Genomic DNA, 15590 nt, shown 5'->3' with positions numbered 1-15590 from the left:
CCACAACTGTAATTGGTTAAGTGGATTTGCATTTGAATGGAAAAAAATGCGCGAGACTCTCGCTTCGGCTCGATCATAGGATGTCAATTTGCTGGTGCGGTGTTGATGTCGGACAATGCGAATTGATAAATTGATCGGTTTGTTGCTGGGAATTTATCATGCTGTTTGTTATTATCTTCGACTATTTTAATAGTGAAAGTTGCATTTGTAAAAGTATGTTATTTAAAAATGATGAAACAAGTATTTTGATTTGATTCGGTAGCACGTAAAGCTTTCGTCGCACTTAAAAACCGAGTGAATCTTCAGTCAATTATTCAAATTCACCATTATAAGCAAAGTAGTTGGAATTCTGTAATAGGTTTGTAAACATATATTTCATAGTTGATTTATGCACTTATAAATAAGCAGTAGGTATCGGTAATAATCGGCGGTAGCTTATTATGTTCATGATCTTGGGCATAATATCGGATCAGAAAAATAACCATATTAATAATCATGACTATAAATTGCCATGGATTCATACCAGAAGCCCGAAGCTAAAACGTTCATGCAGCCAGGAGTATTTACTATTTGTTTCGAATTAACATTACTAATAATAAATTACACATAAGTATTTTAGAGCTGTTTTCCTACAAAACATTTGAAATATTTATTATTATTATTTATATTTAATTCGGAAGTATTTCTTTAAAACGTTGATGTTAAAAAACAAAATTTGTAATTTAACTTCTGTGCAGAACTTATAAATTGTAAAGCAAACATTTCAATTTTAAAATTTTAGAATTTAATAAGTTGTACTTTTAGAATAACACTTTATTTGCAATTACATTATAGTTTTGCCAATATATTTAAATAATTTTAAAAACAGACTTAAACTCTTCACAGATTATTTCTTTAAATAGAGACAATTAATACAATTGCTATACAGCTTTGTAGACTTTTCATTTACTTTAATTAATTATCAAGTTTTTTTAGTTTTAAAATTTAAGTACTTTGTAAGCACTAATAAGAATTTGTAGTCGTACAGATTTTTCTCAAAGCAAAATAAATTAATATATTTATCTACAGTTTAATAATTTTCTATTTTACTGTAAATAAGTATCATGCTAATATTTTAGTTATAAAATTTAAGTACTTTATAAGCAGTAATAAGAATTTGTACTCCTACAGATTTTTCTTAATGCAAGACAAATTAATATAATTCATCTACAGTTTAATAATTTTCTATATTACTGGAATAATTATCAAGCTAATATTTTTGTTTTAAAAGTTAAGTACTTTATAAGCTATAATAAGAATTTGAACTATTACAGATTTTTCTTGAAGCAAAATAAATTAATATAATTTATCTACAGTTTTATAATTTTCTTTATTACTGGAAATAATTATAAAGTTAATATTTTAGTTTTAAAATTTAAGTACTTTATAAGCAGTAATAAGAATTTGTACCTTTACAAATTTTTCTTAAAGCAAAACAAATAAATATAATTTATCAGTTTTATAATTTTCTATATTACTGTTAATAAGTATCAAACAAATATTTTAGTTTTAAACTTTAAGTACTTTATAAACTGTAATAAGAATTTGAACTCTTACAGATTTTTCTGGAAGCAAAATAAATTAATATAATTTATCTACAGTTTCATAATTTTCTGTATTATTGTAAATAATTATCAAGCTAATATTTTAGTTTTAAAATTTAAGTACTTTATAAGCAGTAATAAGAATTTGTACTTTTACAGATTTTTCTTAAAGCAAGACAAATTAATATAATTTATATACAGTTTAATTATCAAGCTAATATTTTAGTTTTAAAATTTAAGTACTTTATAAGCAGTAATAAAAATTTGTACTTTTACAGATTTTTCTTAAATCAAGACAAATTAATATTATTTATCTACGGTTTTATAATTTTCTATATTACTGTAAATATGTATCAAGCTAATATTTTAGTTTTAAAATTTAAGTACTTTATAAGCTGTAATAAGAATTTGAACTCTTACAGATTTTTCTGGAAGCAAAATAAATTAATATAATTTATCTACAGTTTCATAATTTTCTATATTATTGTATATAATTATCAAGCTATTATTTTAGTTTTAAAATTAAAGTACTTTATAAGCAGTAATAAGAAGTTGTACTTTTACAGATTTTTCTTAAAGCAAGACAAATTAATATAATTTATCTACAGTTTTATAATTTTCTATATTACTGGAAATAATTATCAAGTTAATATTTTAGTTTTAAAATTTAAGTACTTTATAAGCAGTAATAAGAATTTGCACTCATACAGATTTTTCTCAAAGCAAAACAAATTAATATAATTTATCTACAGTTTTATAATTTTCTATATTACTGTCAATGTGTATCAAGCTAATATTTTAGTTTTAAAATTTAAGTACTTTATAAGTTGTAATAAGAATTTGAACTCTTGCAGATTTTTCTGGAAGCAAAATAAATTAATATAATTTATCTACAGTTTCATAATTTTCTGTATTATTGTAAATAATTATCAAACTAATATTTTAGTTTAAAATTAATATAATTTATCTACAGTTTTATAATTTTCTATATTACTGGAAATAATTATCAAACTAATATTTTAGTTTTAAAATTTAAGTATTTTATAAGCAGTAATAAGAATTTGTACTCATACAGATTTTTCTTAAAGCAAGACAAATTAATATAATTTATCAAGAATTTTATAATTTTCTATATTACAATAAATAATTTTCAAGCTAATATTTTAGTTTTAAAATTTAAGTACTTTATAAGTGGTAATAAGAATTTGTACTCTTACAGATTTTTCTTGAAGCAAAATAAATTTATCTACAGTTTCATAATTTTCTGTATTATTGTAAATAATTATCAAGCTAATATTTTAGTTTTAAAATTTAATTACTTTATCACTAAATCTTTTAATAGCAAATATTTAAACTCTTTTACACATTTTTCTTAAAATAATAGGAATTATTAAATTCTTATATACACTTCTCATTCAGTTGAAATAAAATATATAGTATAAAATTAACGTAATTAGTATTTATTTTAGCTTTTTTTAATTCTATTAGTGTTTCACTAATTACAAGGATCTACTAACAATAATTGAGATTTTTCTTCCTTTAAATACTTATTTCTCTAAAACTTGTCCAAGTTCCATTAATGTTAATAAATTTAATATTAACAATTTAAAATAATAAGAATGAGAAATTGTCTACTTATTCATATTCAAATTCTTTGACCTGCAACAAAAAGACAGATTTTTTTTGTACCAACGGTATCTTCATAAATGTGAAGCACCTTAGTGGGCTTCTCGCAATAGTTATTTTTTATTATAGAATTATGTAATCTAGATAATCCTTTAAGACGATTAAAATACATTTACAAGGTAGCACTAACCTACCGGTTTGTGTTAAATTAGAAATGTGACATGCGTTTTGTGTCCGATTCGATTTTTAAATCTTGTTATTCGACGGCTTTAGATCCGTATGCGGATTATAAAATCGATTTAAATTGGATCACATTTCCCCGAGATTCCTTTTTTTGTGATTTAATTACTCAGTCCGGTGGAAGACCGTCAGTCTAACGCGCATTATTTGGACGTTGTTGGGTACTTAAGTTAATGAAGAGGTGTATAATTATTTCTTTTTTGACAACAGGAAACGTTCAACGAAAACACGACGATAAAAATTGAGACGTTAATGAATTGACTAATTGAGAAAAAACCGAACAATTGGACACCTCTAATGCATATTTATGATGCTTAAAAATATATAATTAATGATCATTGGCTTCCTGGTGAGCAAACCGTTCGAAATAAAATCGTTAATTAATTTTGTAAAAATCACTAATCGTGACACAAGTCAATCAGAATAAATTGAACGTTTCATTTGAAAGTCAATTGAATGTTAAGCGAACGTTTAGAGAGTGATAATGTTATACAGAAAATCATTGTGTTTTCGCAGCCCCGCATTAAACAAACATTGCTTTGCTCAATGTACAGGTTGGCATCCTTGCGCATTGTAAATTACAAAATTAGCTAAGCCCACACCTTCGCACTTCGTGTTTCAATATTGGTAGCCGATATATCTTAATGACTGTCAATATGTGTGCTCGAATTATTCACTTCACTCCATTATCTTTTCGCAATAAGACAATCACCCACGACACAATTTAAATTTAAATCACCAACACCACTACTAATTTGTGATTAATAAAATTATAATCCCAAATGGGAGATGAGTTTTCAGCAGGTGAACTTTAATCGAGTTTCGGGATTAGAGATTAGTCCGAAATGTTCCAAAGCTTCTTATTCCGATACGTAAACTGAATTTAATTCAAATCGGTTTGATTGACACATAAATTCAAACTGTCTTTAAGGCCTCTATCGAAAATCAATTAAACTGAGTTATTGTGTTGCCAGTTCTCGTTTTGTAATCTTTTGAAATATGTTGAATAAATTTAATTTAATTAAATTTATTTTTATAATTAAATATTTTGATAACTGATACATTGATTTTATAGAAAAACGCTTGAAGATTATGACTTAATTAAATGTTGAGTGTGATAAAATAACTTCAACTTGAAATTTGAATTACAAATTTGGTTTTTGACGCTTAACTATTGTGTTACAGGAATACTTTCTAATTAACTAACAGTAATGATATATGATATTTTTAATTATGTCTGGTTGAATTATGGAATCTTCATTTAAATAAATGTTCCAATTCGAAATTTTAAAATACTCCGTCATAGTAACTTTAAATTTATTGCACAAAACAAGAACTTGATTTTATTATTATTTAACTACTTTAGAATATTACAAGTTGGTATAAAAAGAGAACTTCAGATTAAGTACTTGATTTTTGCCAATCAAAAACCTAAATTTTAGTCTACCATTGTAAAATTAATAACTTCATAATTAGACGTTCAATATTCATTTTCAGTTTATTTCTCGTAAAAGTCACATTTTTACAGAAAAAAATTCAAAGAGGGCTCAACTTGTGATTTCTATTACTCCAAATGTGTAAATTTTTTGCATCAATTTTTGTTCAAATGATCGACATTATTGAATTATTAAAATTGATGGCATTTGGACTACTTGACCAATCTCAAAACTATATAAATGTAAATTATAAAATTTAATTTGAATACTTGTTTAGTCATATCGGTCATTTAAATCTCGAATTATTCTCATAAATGTCAGAACAACTCAAAATTTCAAAAATTCAGTGTTCAAAAATGCTTCCGTACAATTTTTCAGGTTTAGTGCACCAAAGTTTATAGGAAATATATAACAGATTACAAAAAGCAGATTTTTTCCAATTTGTAAACTTTGTTTTTAACAATTACTTGAAACTGGAAAATAGTTGTAGAGTAATTATATTCAGAAAATGATGAATTATTCAAATTTTAATATTTTACAGCAATTTTTGACTAAAAATATAATTTTAAATTTTTTTTTTTTGGCATATAAAAATATTATTGTAATAAAATTTGTTAAATTCTTCTTAATTTTTAAAATTTTCATATTTTTCTTATAATACTTTTAAAAATCATTAGAAAAATGTTAAATTAGTACATACAAATTGAAATATTTTTTTAATTTTTAAAATTAATTTAGGTTTTTCCAATTTCCTCAAAGTTTTTTAAATATATTAAGTAAAATTATATTAAATAGTCAATATAAATAAAGGCAAAATTAAATATTATTAAATTCATGTAATATATTTTTTATGTTATTGAGTTATTAAAATTGCTGACATCTGAACTACCGGACCATTCTCAAAACTATATAAATGAAAATTGTAGAATATTCATTTATCTTGTATTTGAATACTTGTTTAGCTAAATCGCTCATTTAAATCTCCAATTATTCTCGAAAATGTAGGAGCAACTCCAGAAAATAATTTCAAAAATGCTTCCATAAAAATTTTCTGGTTTAGTGCAACAAATTTTATAGAAAATTTATAATGGGTTATAAAAAGTAGATTTTTTCTAACTTGTAAAAATTGCACTGAACTGCTATGTCAATAAAATTTGTTGAATGCTTCTGCATTTTTGTAATTTTCTTATTCTTCTTATAATATTGTAGAAAATGATTAGAAAAATGTCAAAATAGTACATAAAAATTAAAAATATTTTTTATTTTTAGAAATTAATTTTGATATTTTTAATTGCCACAAAGTTTTATTAAATGGTAAGGGGAATTTCCATAATATTTAGATGTACCTTTTATGATGTTTTGAACTTTATATTTTGGGGAAGGCTCCTCAGATTTAGGAGTACCTAGACCCCCTGAGCATATTATTAAATTCAGGTAATATATATGTATATATATATATATATATATATATATTTATATATATTTGATGTAGATTAAAATAATAAAAAATAACATTTCTAATATGTATTTTGCAAAAGAACACATAATTCATTAGGATTCTTGAATTGTCTAGTTATCTGGTGAAATAATATTACTTCTGACAATCAGCTTTAATATGTAATTGTGCATTGGTCGAACGATTTAACGCCAATCAATAGCAAATAATTGCGGTTCACCGATACCAAGCTAGATGTGCAACCAATAAAAACCTGGTTGCAAAATCCCATATCGCATTATCAGCCGCCGGTTTTGAATCGTACCAGATAAAAACGACGTCAAGCCCCTCATTATGATATCGCCTCGTTCGACTGTCATAAAACAATTTTTTCAACGTCGCCAGCCGACTGTAATAAGAAAAAAGTCCATGCACGACCGATGCGGATGATTATTCAATAATATTCCGGTAGCACCGGCGCACACAATTGTCTTTGACATATTGTTGACAGGATCGTATTTGTTTGTCACAATTAATGAAGCAAGGGGTGCCAATCTGACGGGCCCCACCTCGCGTATTGATGGCTTTGAGAGATTATTTCATTTTTCAGTGAGACAGCAAATACAGCACTGTCCACACACACACACACACAAACACTTGTGCAAGTGCATAACTGGAGTTTTTGACAATTTAGAAGGACGGAATGGTACATTTTTCGAGTGTCCCACATTCAAAATTCCTCCGACCTTCCTTCAATGTTACATTATAAATAATTAATAACACACTAACAGATCGCACAGGGTGTGTGTGTGTGAGTAAACAATGGCGTAAGGTGTGAGGCCGTTTTAAATGGATCATTCTTATCATATTTTTGTGGGTTATCCGTTAATATATTACTCGAAAATCTTTTGTCCGTAACGCCTTTGCGATGTTCACATGAACAATACACTAATTACCATATTAATAATTCTCGTATCGGTCCGACAATAGAAAAGACACACATTATAATTTGAAAGGGGAATTACCGGGAAAATTGCATATTATCCGCCACATTAATACAATTTAAAATATACAGGCAGGTTGATTATACGTATTTTCTGTCATTAAGGCCGACAGTTTAATTTTGATATAGGAACGCATTTATTCTGCCATTCAATTGTCTCTTCGCCCTTCTTTATTTCACGTACGTTTAGCAACGTCCGGCCACAAATATCACCCTTCAAAACCGATTGAAACCGTTCAATTATTCGCCGGTATTTCCAATTGCAATGGTTAGTTCCTATCGGTCTTGCAATCGGACACCTCCATTTAATTTAGCACGTTCCGAACGCATTACAACGTTTTAATTAACACAGTAACATCGCATTGTACATCTTCACATTGTGCTGTACGTATTTACACGTCGAATATTTACATAATTCGTGGTAAAAGGTCAATAATTCACGGCGTCGCAGTGCATAAATCTGGTGGCACAAACTGTACGGCCGGTGATAAAACAAACACCTAGCCAGGAAAATTGCGTGTAACTAGTAACTGAAACGAAACGTACAAATAAATCGTTTGCATACTGAAGATTCCTGATAAACATTCCTATAAATACCAAATCCCGCGGTTAATAATGTAATAATGTGAAACTGCGAGATGGTTTATGTGAAGTCACATGTTGAATACTCGCAATTAGTTAAAATTTATCGCGGGGAATCACCGAAATTAAATCACAGTTTCAGTTTAACAATTTATTTATAATTGTTTCCACAATCAAATTGCACAAGTATTAAGTGAATTATTTATCATAATTAATTAGTGTCAATACATTGTAAGGATGTGTAAAGAGAATCTGAAACTAAATTTTTATATACATGGTCAATTAATTAATTAACATTGTCTACGATTTTAAGGTGTGAAGAAAATCTTAAACTACATTTCCAAAAATTTAAGTGTACCTTATAATGAAATATTTATATTAATTATTTAACATGATTTCTAATTAATTTTATAAATCTAGCCTCCACCATTCAGTTGTACTTCTTCTAACAATTACTTAAGAAACACATTTTGAAGAAGTGTAAAGTATGAATAAGAGGAACGTAAAATCTGAAATATTAATTATATTTAGTCTAAATTAAATGCAAGTTTTCTATAATTACCGCCACGTAGATTGGAAGGGACATAGGAAACAATCCTCCCACATAAACAGTGATGGGTTTTTCTGTACCCATCATAAATATTAGCATAGCTTTCTTAAATTTTATGTTACAGTCCATCCATTGACATTCGTAGACTGAATGATAAAGCTGAGAACTCTAAAATTATTCTAACATTAACTTTATTCCAAAAATAATATTATTAAAAAATTACCTTATCATTGAATTCATTACCAAACCAACAATACAAAAATATTTCTGTGAGAATTGCCAAATAATAATTTAACAACAAAATAAATTTTGTGCTCAACGGGTTCACCTAAAAAGAAACCAATGTATGAGTAAAATGACATTTTTTTATAACTTACCATTGACAATTCAAACAAAGAGGCACACAAAACCATACTACCAATACCAAACTGAAAACAGATACTGATTGAGTGGATGTCTTGTATATCTTTAGCCCACCTAAAACAAAAATTTATTATTTCTCTAAAAAAAGACTGTTATTGCCAAATACTTTTTAATTTCTATATGGTGTTTAACGCAATAAATCAAATTATTTAAAAGTCGATCAGAATAAGCTTCTCTGTCTTCATCTTGAGCATCTGATTCCACCATTTCTCCGTCGTCATTAACTTTGAATTTTTGCAAATTCTTTAACGTATTACACATCATATCACATTGAATTCCGCCCTGAACCAATAAAGTTGATGAGAAACAGTCCATATTTACGCACATCATAGTGTCAATCGTTCCTGTCATAGCTTGAAAACCATACACAAATTTAAAATATTCCGTGCCTTCATAATTAAATGGAAACCAAGCATGAAATGGTATTGCCGTGTCCATACTCAATGGAGAAATTGCCCAAAACAAGTCAACACCGAGTCCTATAAATACACAAAAATACCACACTTTCGAGTAATAACTTTTAGTGCTTTCGAATATCTCTTCGTGTTCTCTACATTTAGCGCGAAACGGTTCCGTATTTAGAAGTGCCATCATATCCAAAATTTTATAAATATTTTTGTATATAAACACCATTTTAACAAGATTGATGGTGAAAGTAAGAACTGCGTAAGAAACCGACGTCACTTTCTTTATGTCATTCAAATTTGTTAAAAGAAACATAACTTGAGTAAACCAAAAGCACAACCAGCAAGATGAAAAGAAAATCTTCCTCAGAACCGATGAAACAGTTTCGGGTTTCCAAAATCCGTATAATTTAAAAATCAAAACGTGCGGAGCCATAATTATGGTCAGATCTGTAGAAGGCATCTTTAAAACTGACTTAAAATTATCTTCTGCGATACTATTTATACATTTCTTATATTGATTGATCTTTTAAACGAGGAGTAATTATCATATATAATTCTTTTTATGCACTGCGGAAAATATCGTACGTGTCCCACTTTAATATTTTAGCCGTTTCTATAAACGTTTGGATTATAAAAATTGATTTTTCAGTTTAGGAAGTAATTGGGTGACCAAGAGTTATCTGGTAACTCTATTTTTTAAAATTATAATATTCATGATTTTTAAGTGCTTTAATAGAGTAATTCGAGATTCGTCATTTTAATAATCTAATGTTTTTTTTAGAATTTTACTGTCTGACTAAAAGATTTTACTGGAGGTTACACATTTTTAATCATATATACGAGGGTGGGCTGAAAAATTTCCGACCTCAACCCAAAGATGAAGGCGCTTGTCACTAAAAGCTAGTGAACGTATTATATTTGTGCATCTTTTGACAGTTATTCAAAAACGTTTAATTTGAGTGAGTTGATGTGATTGGTTTTGCAGAGAAAAACGCCAAGTACTATTTGGACGAGTTAGAGAGATGGGAGCATCGCTGGAAGAGGTGTGTAGAGTTACAAGGAGACTATGTAGAAAAATAAATAAAAAGTTTAAGAAAAAAATTGTTGTATCATTAGGAATAAGATATTATTATAAAAAAGAAATAACAGTTTTAAGTCAACAATTTTTATTCAAATTGTTATGGTCAAAAGAAATATTTCTGCTTATCAATATGTATTTTCAGTTAAACGTAAATATTTTAAGGATATGTAAAGAAAATTTGTGGCAATTTCAGAATCTGAAGCCTTCTTTTTTATATACAGTGTGACCCATTTGAATGTGAACCCCCATAAAATTTGTATTTTTGTACAATTTTGATAAACTATTTTTCTGTATGTAACGGTATGATAATATGAACTTATAGACAAAATGTCCTTTTTTTTAGTACAAAACCAATACCTATAGTGTAATTTTTTAAACATGAAAATTGAAGAAAATAAACTTTTTTTACATCAAAAAAACTTTTAGATTGTTATTTGAATATTTTGATTGACCATAAAATTTAAATAAATATTGAATTTTTACTGATATTTTACTACATTATTAATATACATTTGAGACGGTTCAATTTTTGACAGGATAAATTTATCAGAGGTAATCACTGAAATTAAACAATAAGTTTTTGTTCAAAATTGTATTGATATAATACGCTACATTAGAAATACGATTTTCTAATAAACAATTCCTATTAATTATTTAATTTAATATATTACAAGTGTAAAATAATGTGTGAAAAAAATCTGACATCTATTTTCTACCATTCATTTGTACTTTTTCTAATAACTAGTTAAGATACACATTCTGAAGAAGTGTGAAGTACGAATAGGAGGAACGTAAAATCTGAAATATTAATTACATTTAGACTAAATTAAGTGCAGGTTTTCTATAATTACCGCTACATAGATTGGAAGTGACATAGGAAACAATCCTCCCACATAAACAGTGATGGGTTTTTTTGTACCCATCATAAATATTAGCATAGCTTTTTTAAATTTTATGTTACAGTCCATCCATTGACATTCGTAGACTGAATGATAAAGCTGAGAACTCTAAAATTATTCTAACATTAACTTTATTCCAAAAATAATATTAAAAAATTACCTTATAGTTGAGTTCGTTACCAAACCAACAATACAAAAATATTTCTGTGAGAATTGCCAAATAATAATTTGACAACAAAATAAATTTTGTGCTCAACGGGTTCACCTAAAAAGAAATCAATGTATGAGTAAAATGACAATTTTTTTATAACTTACCATTGACAATTCAAATAAAGAGGCGCACAGAACCATACTACCAATACCAAACTGAAAACAGATACTGATAGAGTGGATGTCTTGTATATCTTTAGCCCACCTAAAATAAAAATTTATTATTTTTCTAAAAAAAGACTGTTACTGCCAAATACTTTTTAATTTCTATATGGTGTTTAACGCAGTAAATCAAATTCTTTAAAAGTCGATTAGAATAAGCTTCTGTGTCTTCATCTTGAGCATCTGATTCCACCATTCCACCATCGTCATTAACTTTGAATTTTTCCAAATTCTTCAACGTATTACACATCATATCACATTGAAGTCCAGCTTGAATCATTAAAGAGGAAGAGAAACAGTCCATATTTACGCACATCATAGTTTCAAACACTGCAGTCATAGCTTGAAAACCATACACAAATTTAAAATATTCCGTGCCTTCATAATTAAATGGAAACCAAGCCTGAAATGGTATTGACGTGTCCATACTCAATGGAGAAATTGCCCAAAACAAGTCAACACCGAGTCCTATAAACACACAAAAGTACCATATCCTCAAGTAATGACTTTTAGTGTTTTCTAGTAACTCTTCATGTTCTTGACACTTGGTACGGAATGGCTCCGTATTTAGAAGTTCCATCATATCCAAAATTTTATAAATATTTTTGTATATGAACACCATTTTAACAATATTGATGGTAAAAGTTAAAACTGCATAAGCAACCGACGTAACCGTCTTTATGTCGTCCAAATTTGTTAAAAGGAACATTACTTGAGTGAACCAATAGCACAACCAGCAAGACGAGAAGAAAATCTTCCTCAGAATCAATGAAGTTGTTTCGGGTTTCCAAAAGCCACACCATTTAAACATAGTAACATGCTGCCGCATAATTGATGTCAGATCTGAAGACATTTTTAAGACTGATATGAAACTGTCTTGCGACACTATTTATACCTTTCTTATATTGATTAACCTTTTAGATATGGACATATCATATATAATTTTTTAGATGCACTGTAGAATATGTTATACGTGTATTATTTTAATATTTAACTGTATCCATAAACATTCGGAGATGCAATTATTGTCACGTAAGTGCATGCTTGCATTTATTATGATAATGGATTTTCTAACCCGGGTAGTTATTGGGTGTACAAGAGTTAACTGACAACTCTATTTTTTAAATTATATATGAATATTAAATGCATTGCAAGAATAATTTGATATGCATCATTTTAATAATTTAACGTTTTCAGAATTTTACTGATGTAGCTACGAAATTTTACTGAAATTTACACATTTTTAATGATACATATCATTGTAAAAATATACTTTTTAATTTCTATATGGTGTTTAACGCAATAAATCAAATTCTTAAAAGTCGGTCATAATAAGTATACTGTAAAAGTAATCATAGTTTGAATTTTTGCAAATTCTTTAACGTATATCACATCAAATCACATTGAAGTCCAGCCTGAATCAATAAAGTGGAAAAGACACTGCTGACATAGCTTGAAAACCATACACAAATTTAAAATATTCAGTGGTTTCATAATTAAATAGAAACCAAGCCAGAAAAAATGTTGTAATAACTTTTAGTGCTTTCGAGTGGCTCTTCATGTTCTCAACATTTGATACAAAACGGTTCAATATTTAGATATCCAAAAGTTTATAAAGTTTGAAAGTAAAAACTGGATAGGAAACCGACGTCATCTTTTTACGTCGTTCAAATTTGTTAAAAGGAACATGACATGAGCAATTAGGTGTCCTATAATTAATTGAATACTCTATTTTATTTTAATTGTATACGATTCTTCTTTTGTCAGAATTTAAGATGAAAGGGAGCGGAGCCAGATATATTGTTATATAGAGTTAAAACAGACCTTAAATGTATCTATGAATTTACTAATGGAATTGGACTTTTACTATGATTGTGATTGTGTATTGTATCTATTTCAGAAATAACTATCAAATTTAACAAAGCATTAAAAATTTTCAGTTGTGTGGTAAATTATTTTTCTTATAATATTAAAAGTAAAATAAAATAATTCATAGGATGATAAATTTACCACAGGTAATTATTAAAATTAAAACGAGGAATTTTTTTTCTTAAATATGTATTTGCTTTTTACATTAGTAATAATATTATCATTTAAACAATTACTACCAATTAATCAAGACAAAGTATTTTTAATTATAATAAATAATATATAAATAATATATCTGTACAATTATTTAATAAATAAACACATTTTGAAGAATAGAATATAGTATATAATAATATTATAATACTAAAAAATTGTGAGTTTGTTATAAAATTACCACTACATAAACCGAGAGTGACGTTGTGGACAATCTTCTCGTCCATTTTGCTCCATGGTGACTGGTTTTATCATAAAAACAGTTCGTTATTAAGATAAAATTTTAATTTTTAGAGTTCTCACATTGTAACTCAATTTACGAATGACCATGGTAAAGTAAGAATATTAATAATATATAATTATTTATATACTCTAAAACACTATTTCATACCTGTGTTATAAAATTACTGTCGCATAATCTAGAAGTGACATTGGGCCAATGAAAAACAAGAGATTGATTTTCTGAAATTGAATATAGCAATCCAACCATGGTGATTCGTGAATTGCATCAAAATTGTGAGCATGCTAAAAATTAAAATTTTATCTTCATAACTATTTTAATAATACAATCTGTAAAAATGGCTGGAATTTTCGCCAATAACATTCCAAATTCCATGTTTTGTATACGCCTGAAAATGTCAATATTATTAAAATATTTTCAAATTGCTTGCTTGCATTTGTTACCGATGATATTCCAAACGCAGACATATACATCGACAAAATTTCCAATAAAGAACTGTAAAAACAAACTAATAAAATGAATATGTTCTATATATTTAGCCCATCTGGAGTAAAAACAGATGATTTCTATTGTAAAAATGTTGCTATGTAAATACCTTTTAATTTCAAAGTGATGTTTGATGCAGTACGCCAAAATCGTTAATTGTCTGGTAGAGTAATCTTGTTTGTTTTCACACACCATACACTGAACTAACACAAGAGATGTAAAACAATCCAAATTCAAGCAAATCACAGTAGATAGAACCGTGTCTGGTTTCCACAGAAACCTTCTGTGCCATAATTGAGGTGAAATCTATTGAAGGAATATTTATGACTGACTTGTAATTGTCTTATGCGACCACTATTAATTGATCTTATAATTCTTTAAATGCACAGCGGAAAAAGACTTACGTGTATCATTTTAATATGTTAGCCATAAACGTTCGGAGACATAATTGTGGTCAGATCTGTTGAAGATCGTATTAACTGAGTTGTGGAACTGTCTTATACGGCCATGTATTTATTATGAGAATTGATTTTCATCCAAAGTATTAAGATATCCCAGAATTAACTGACAACTATATATTTTTTTAATTATGGATGATTTTTAAATGCATTGAATGTGTAATTTCAGATGCCTTATTTTAATATTTTAACGTTTTACTGACGTAATAGAAAAATGAATTATTTATAATAAAATTAATTAATTAATTTAATTTTTTAATAATAAAACATAGAGCCCTTTTTCCGTTTTCACAGTGTATGATTTTAATAATAAAAGAGTTAGTTTGAAGATGAGTTCTATTTTACTGGTTACAAAATCAAAATTTGCATGAAGTGACAAATTCCAGATTTTCTGATATATGTTTTATTATTTGTCTTAAAATGTTAATGATAATAAATTTATCACAGGAAAACAAATAAATTAAACAAGAAGTGGTTAACAAATGTACTTATATTTGTAATCTTATTACATTACAATATAATTTTGTATTAAAGTAGTAATAGTACTTTGTATTAAACAATTTATACTATAATTAACACAGTGCAATATTAATTAAAATAGTCAGAATATTATATCATTATTTATATATTATTATATCACGATTGTAATTAAAAATTTTAATTACAATCATGTTATAATAATACAT

General features: G+C 27.1%; 1 protein-coding gene across 1 annotated transcript; it reads right to left on the bottom strand.

The window, feature by feature from the left end:
• Positions 1-8047: 8047 nt before the first annotated feature.
• Positions 8048-11977, bottom strand: LOC109598583 (odorant receptor 49b). Its single transcript, XM_049969880.1, has 9 exons — positions 11733-11977; positions 11581-11680; positions 11426-11530; positions 11328-11371; positions 8985-9779; positions 8833-8932; positions 8679-8783; positions 8468-8623; positions 8048-8414 (listed from the first exon to the last, which is right to left on the bottom strand). The coding sequence occupies exons 1-9, from the start codon at positions 11975-11977 to the stop codon at positions 8358-8360; spliced, it is 1707 nt and encodes a 568-aa protein (XP_049825837.1). The 3' UTR covers positions 8048-8357.
• Positions 11978-15590: the final 3613 nt, after the last annotated feature.

Source organism: Aethina tumida, chromosome 7, assembly GCF_024364675.1.
Source record: "Aethina tumida isolate Nest 87 chromosome 7, icAetTumi1.1, whole genome shotgun sequence".
In the NCBI taxonomy this organism is placed as follows: Eukaryota; Metazoa; Arthropoda; class Insecta; order Coleoptera; family Nitidulidae; genus Aethina; species Aethina tumida.
The sequence above is the reverse complement of the archived record's forward strand: the minus strand, read 5'-3'. Positions and strand labels throughout refer to the sequence as shown.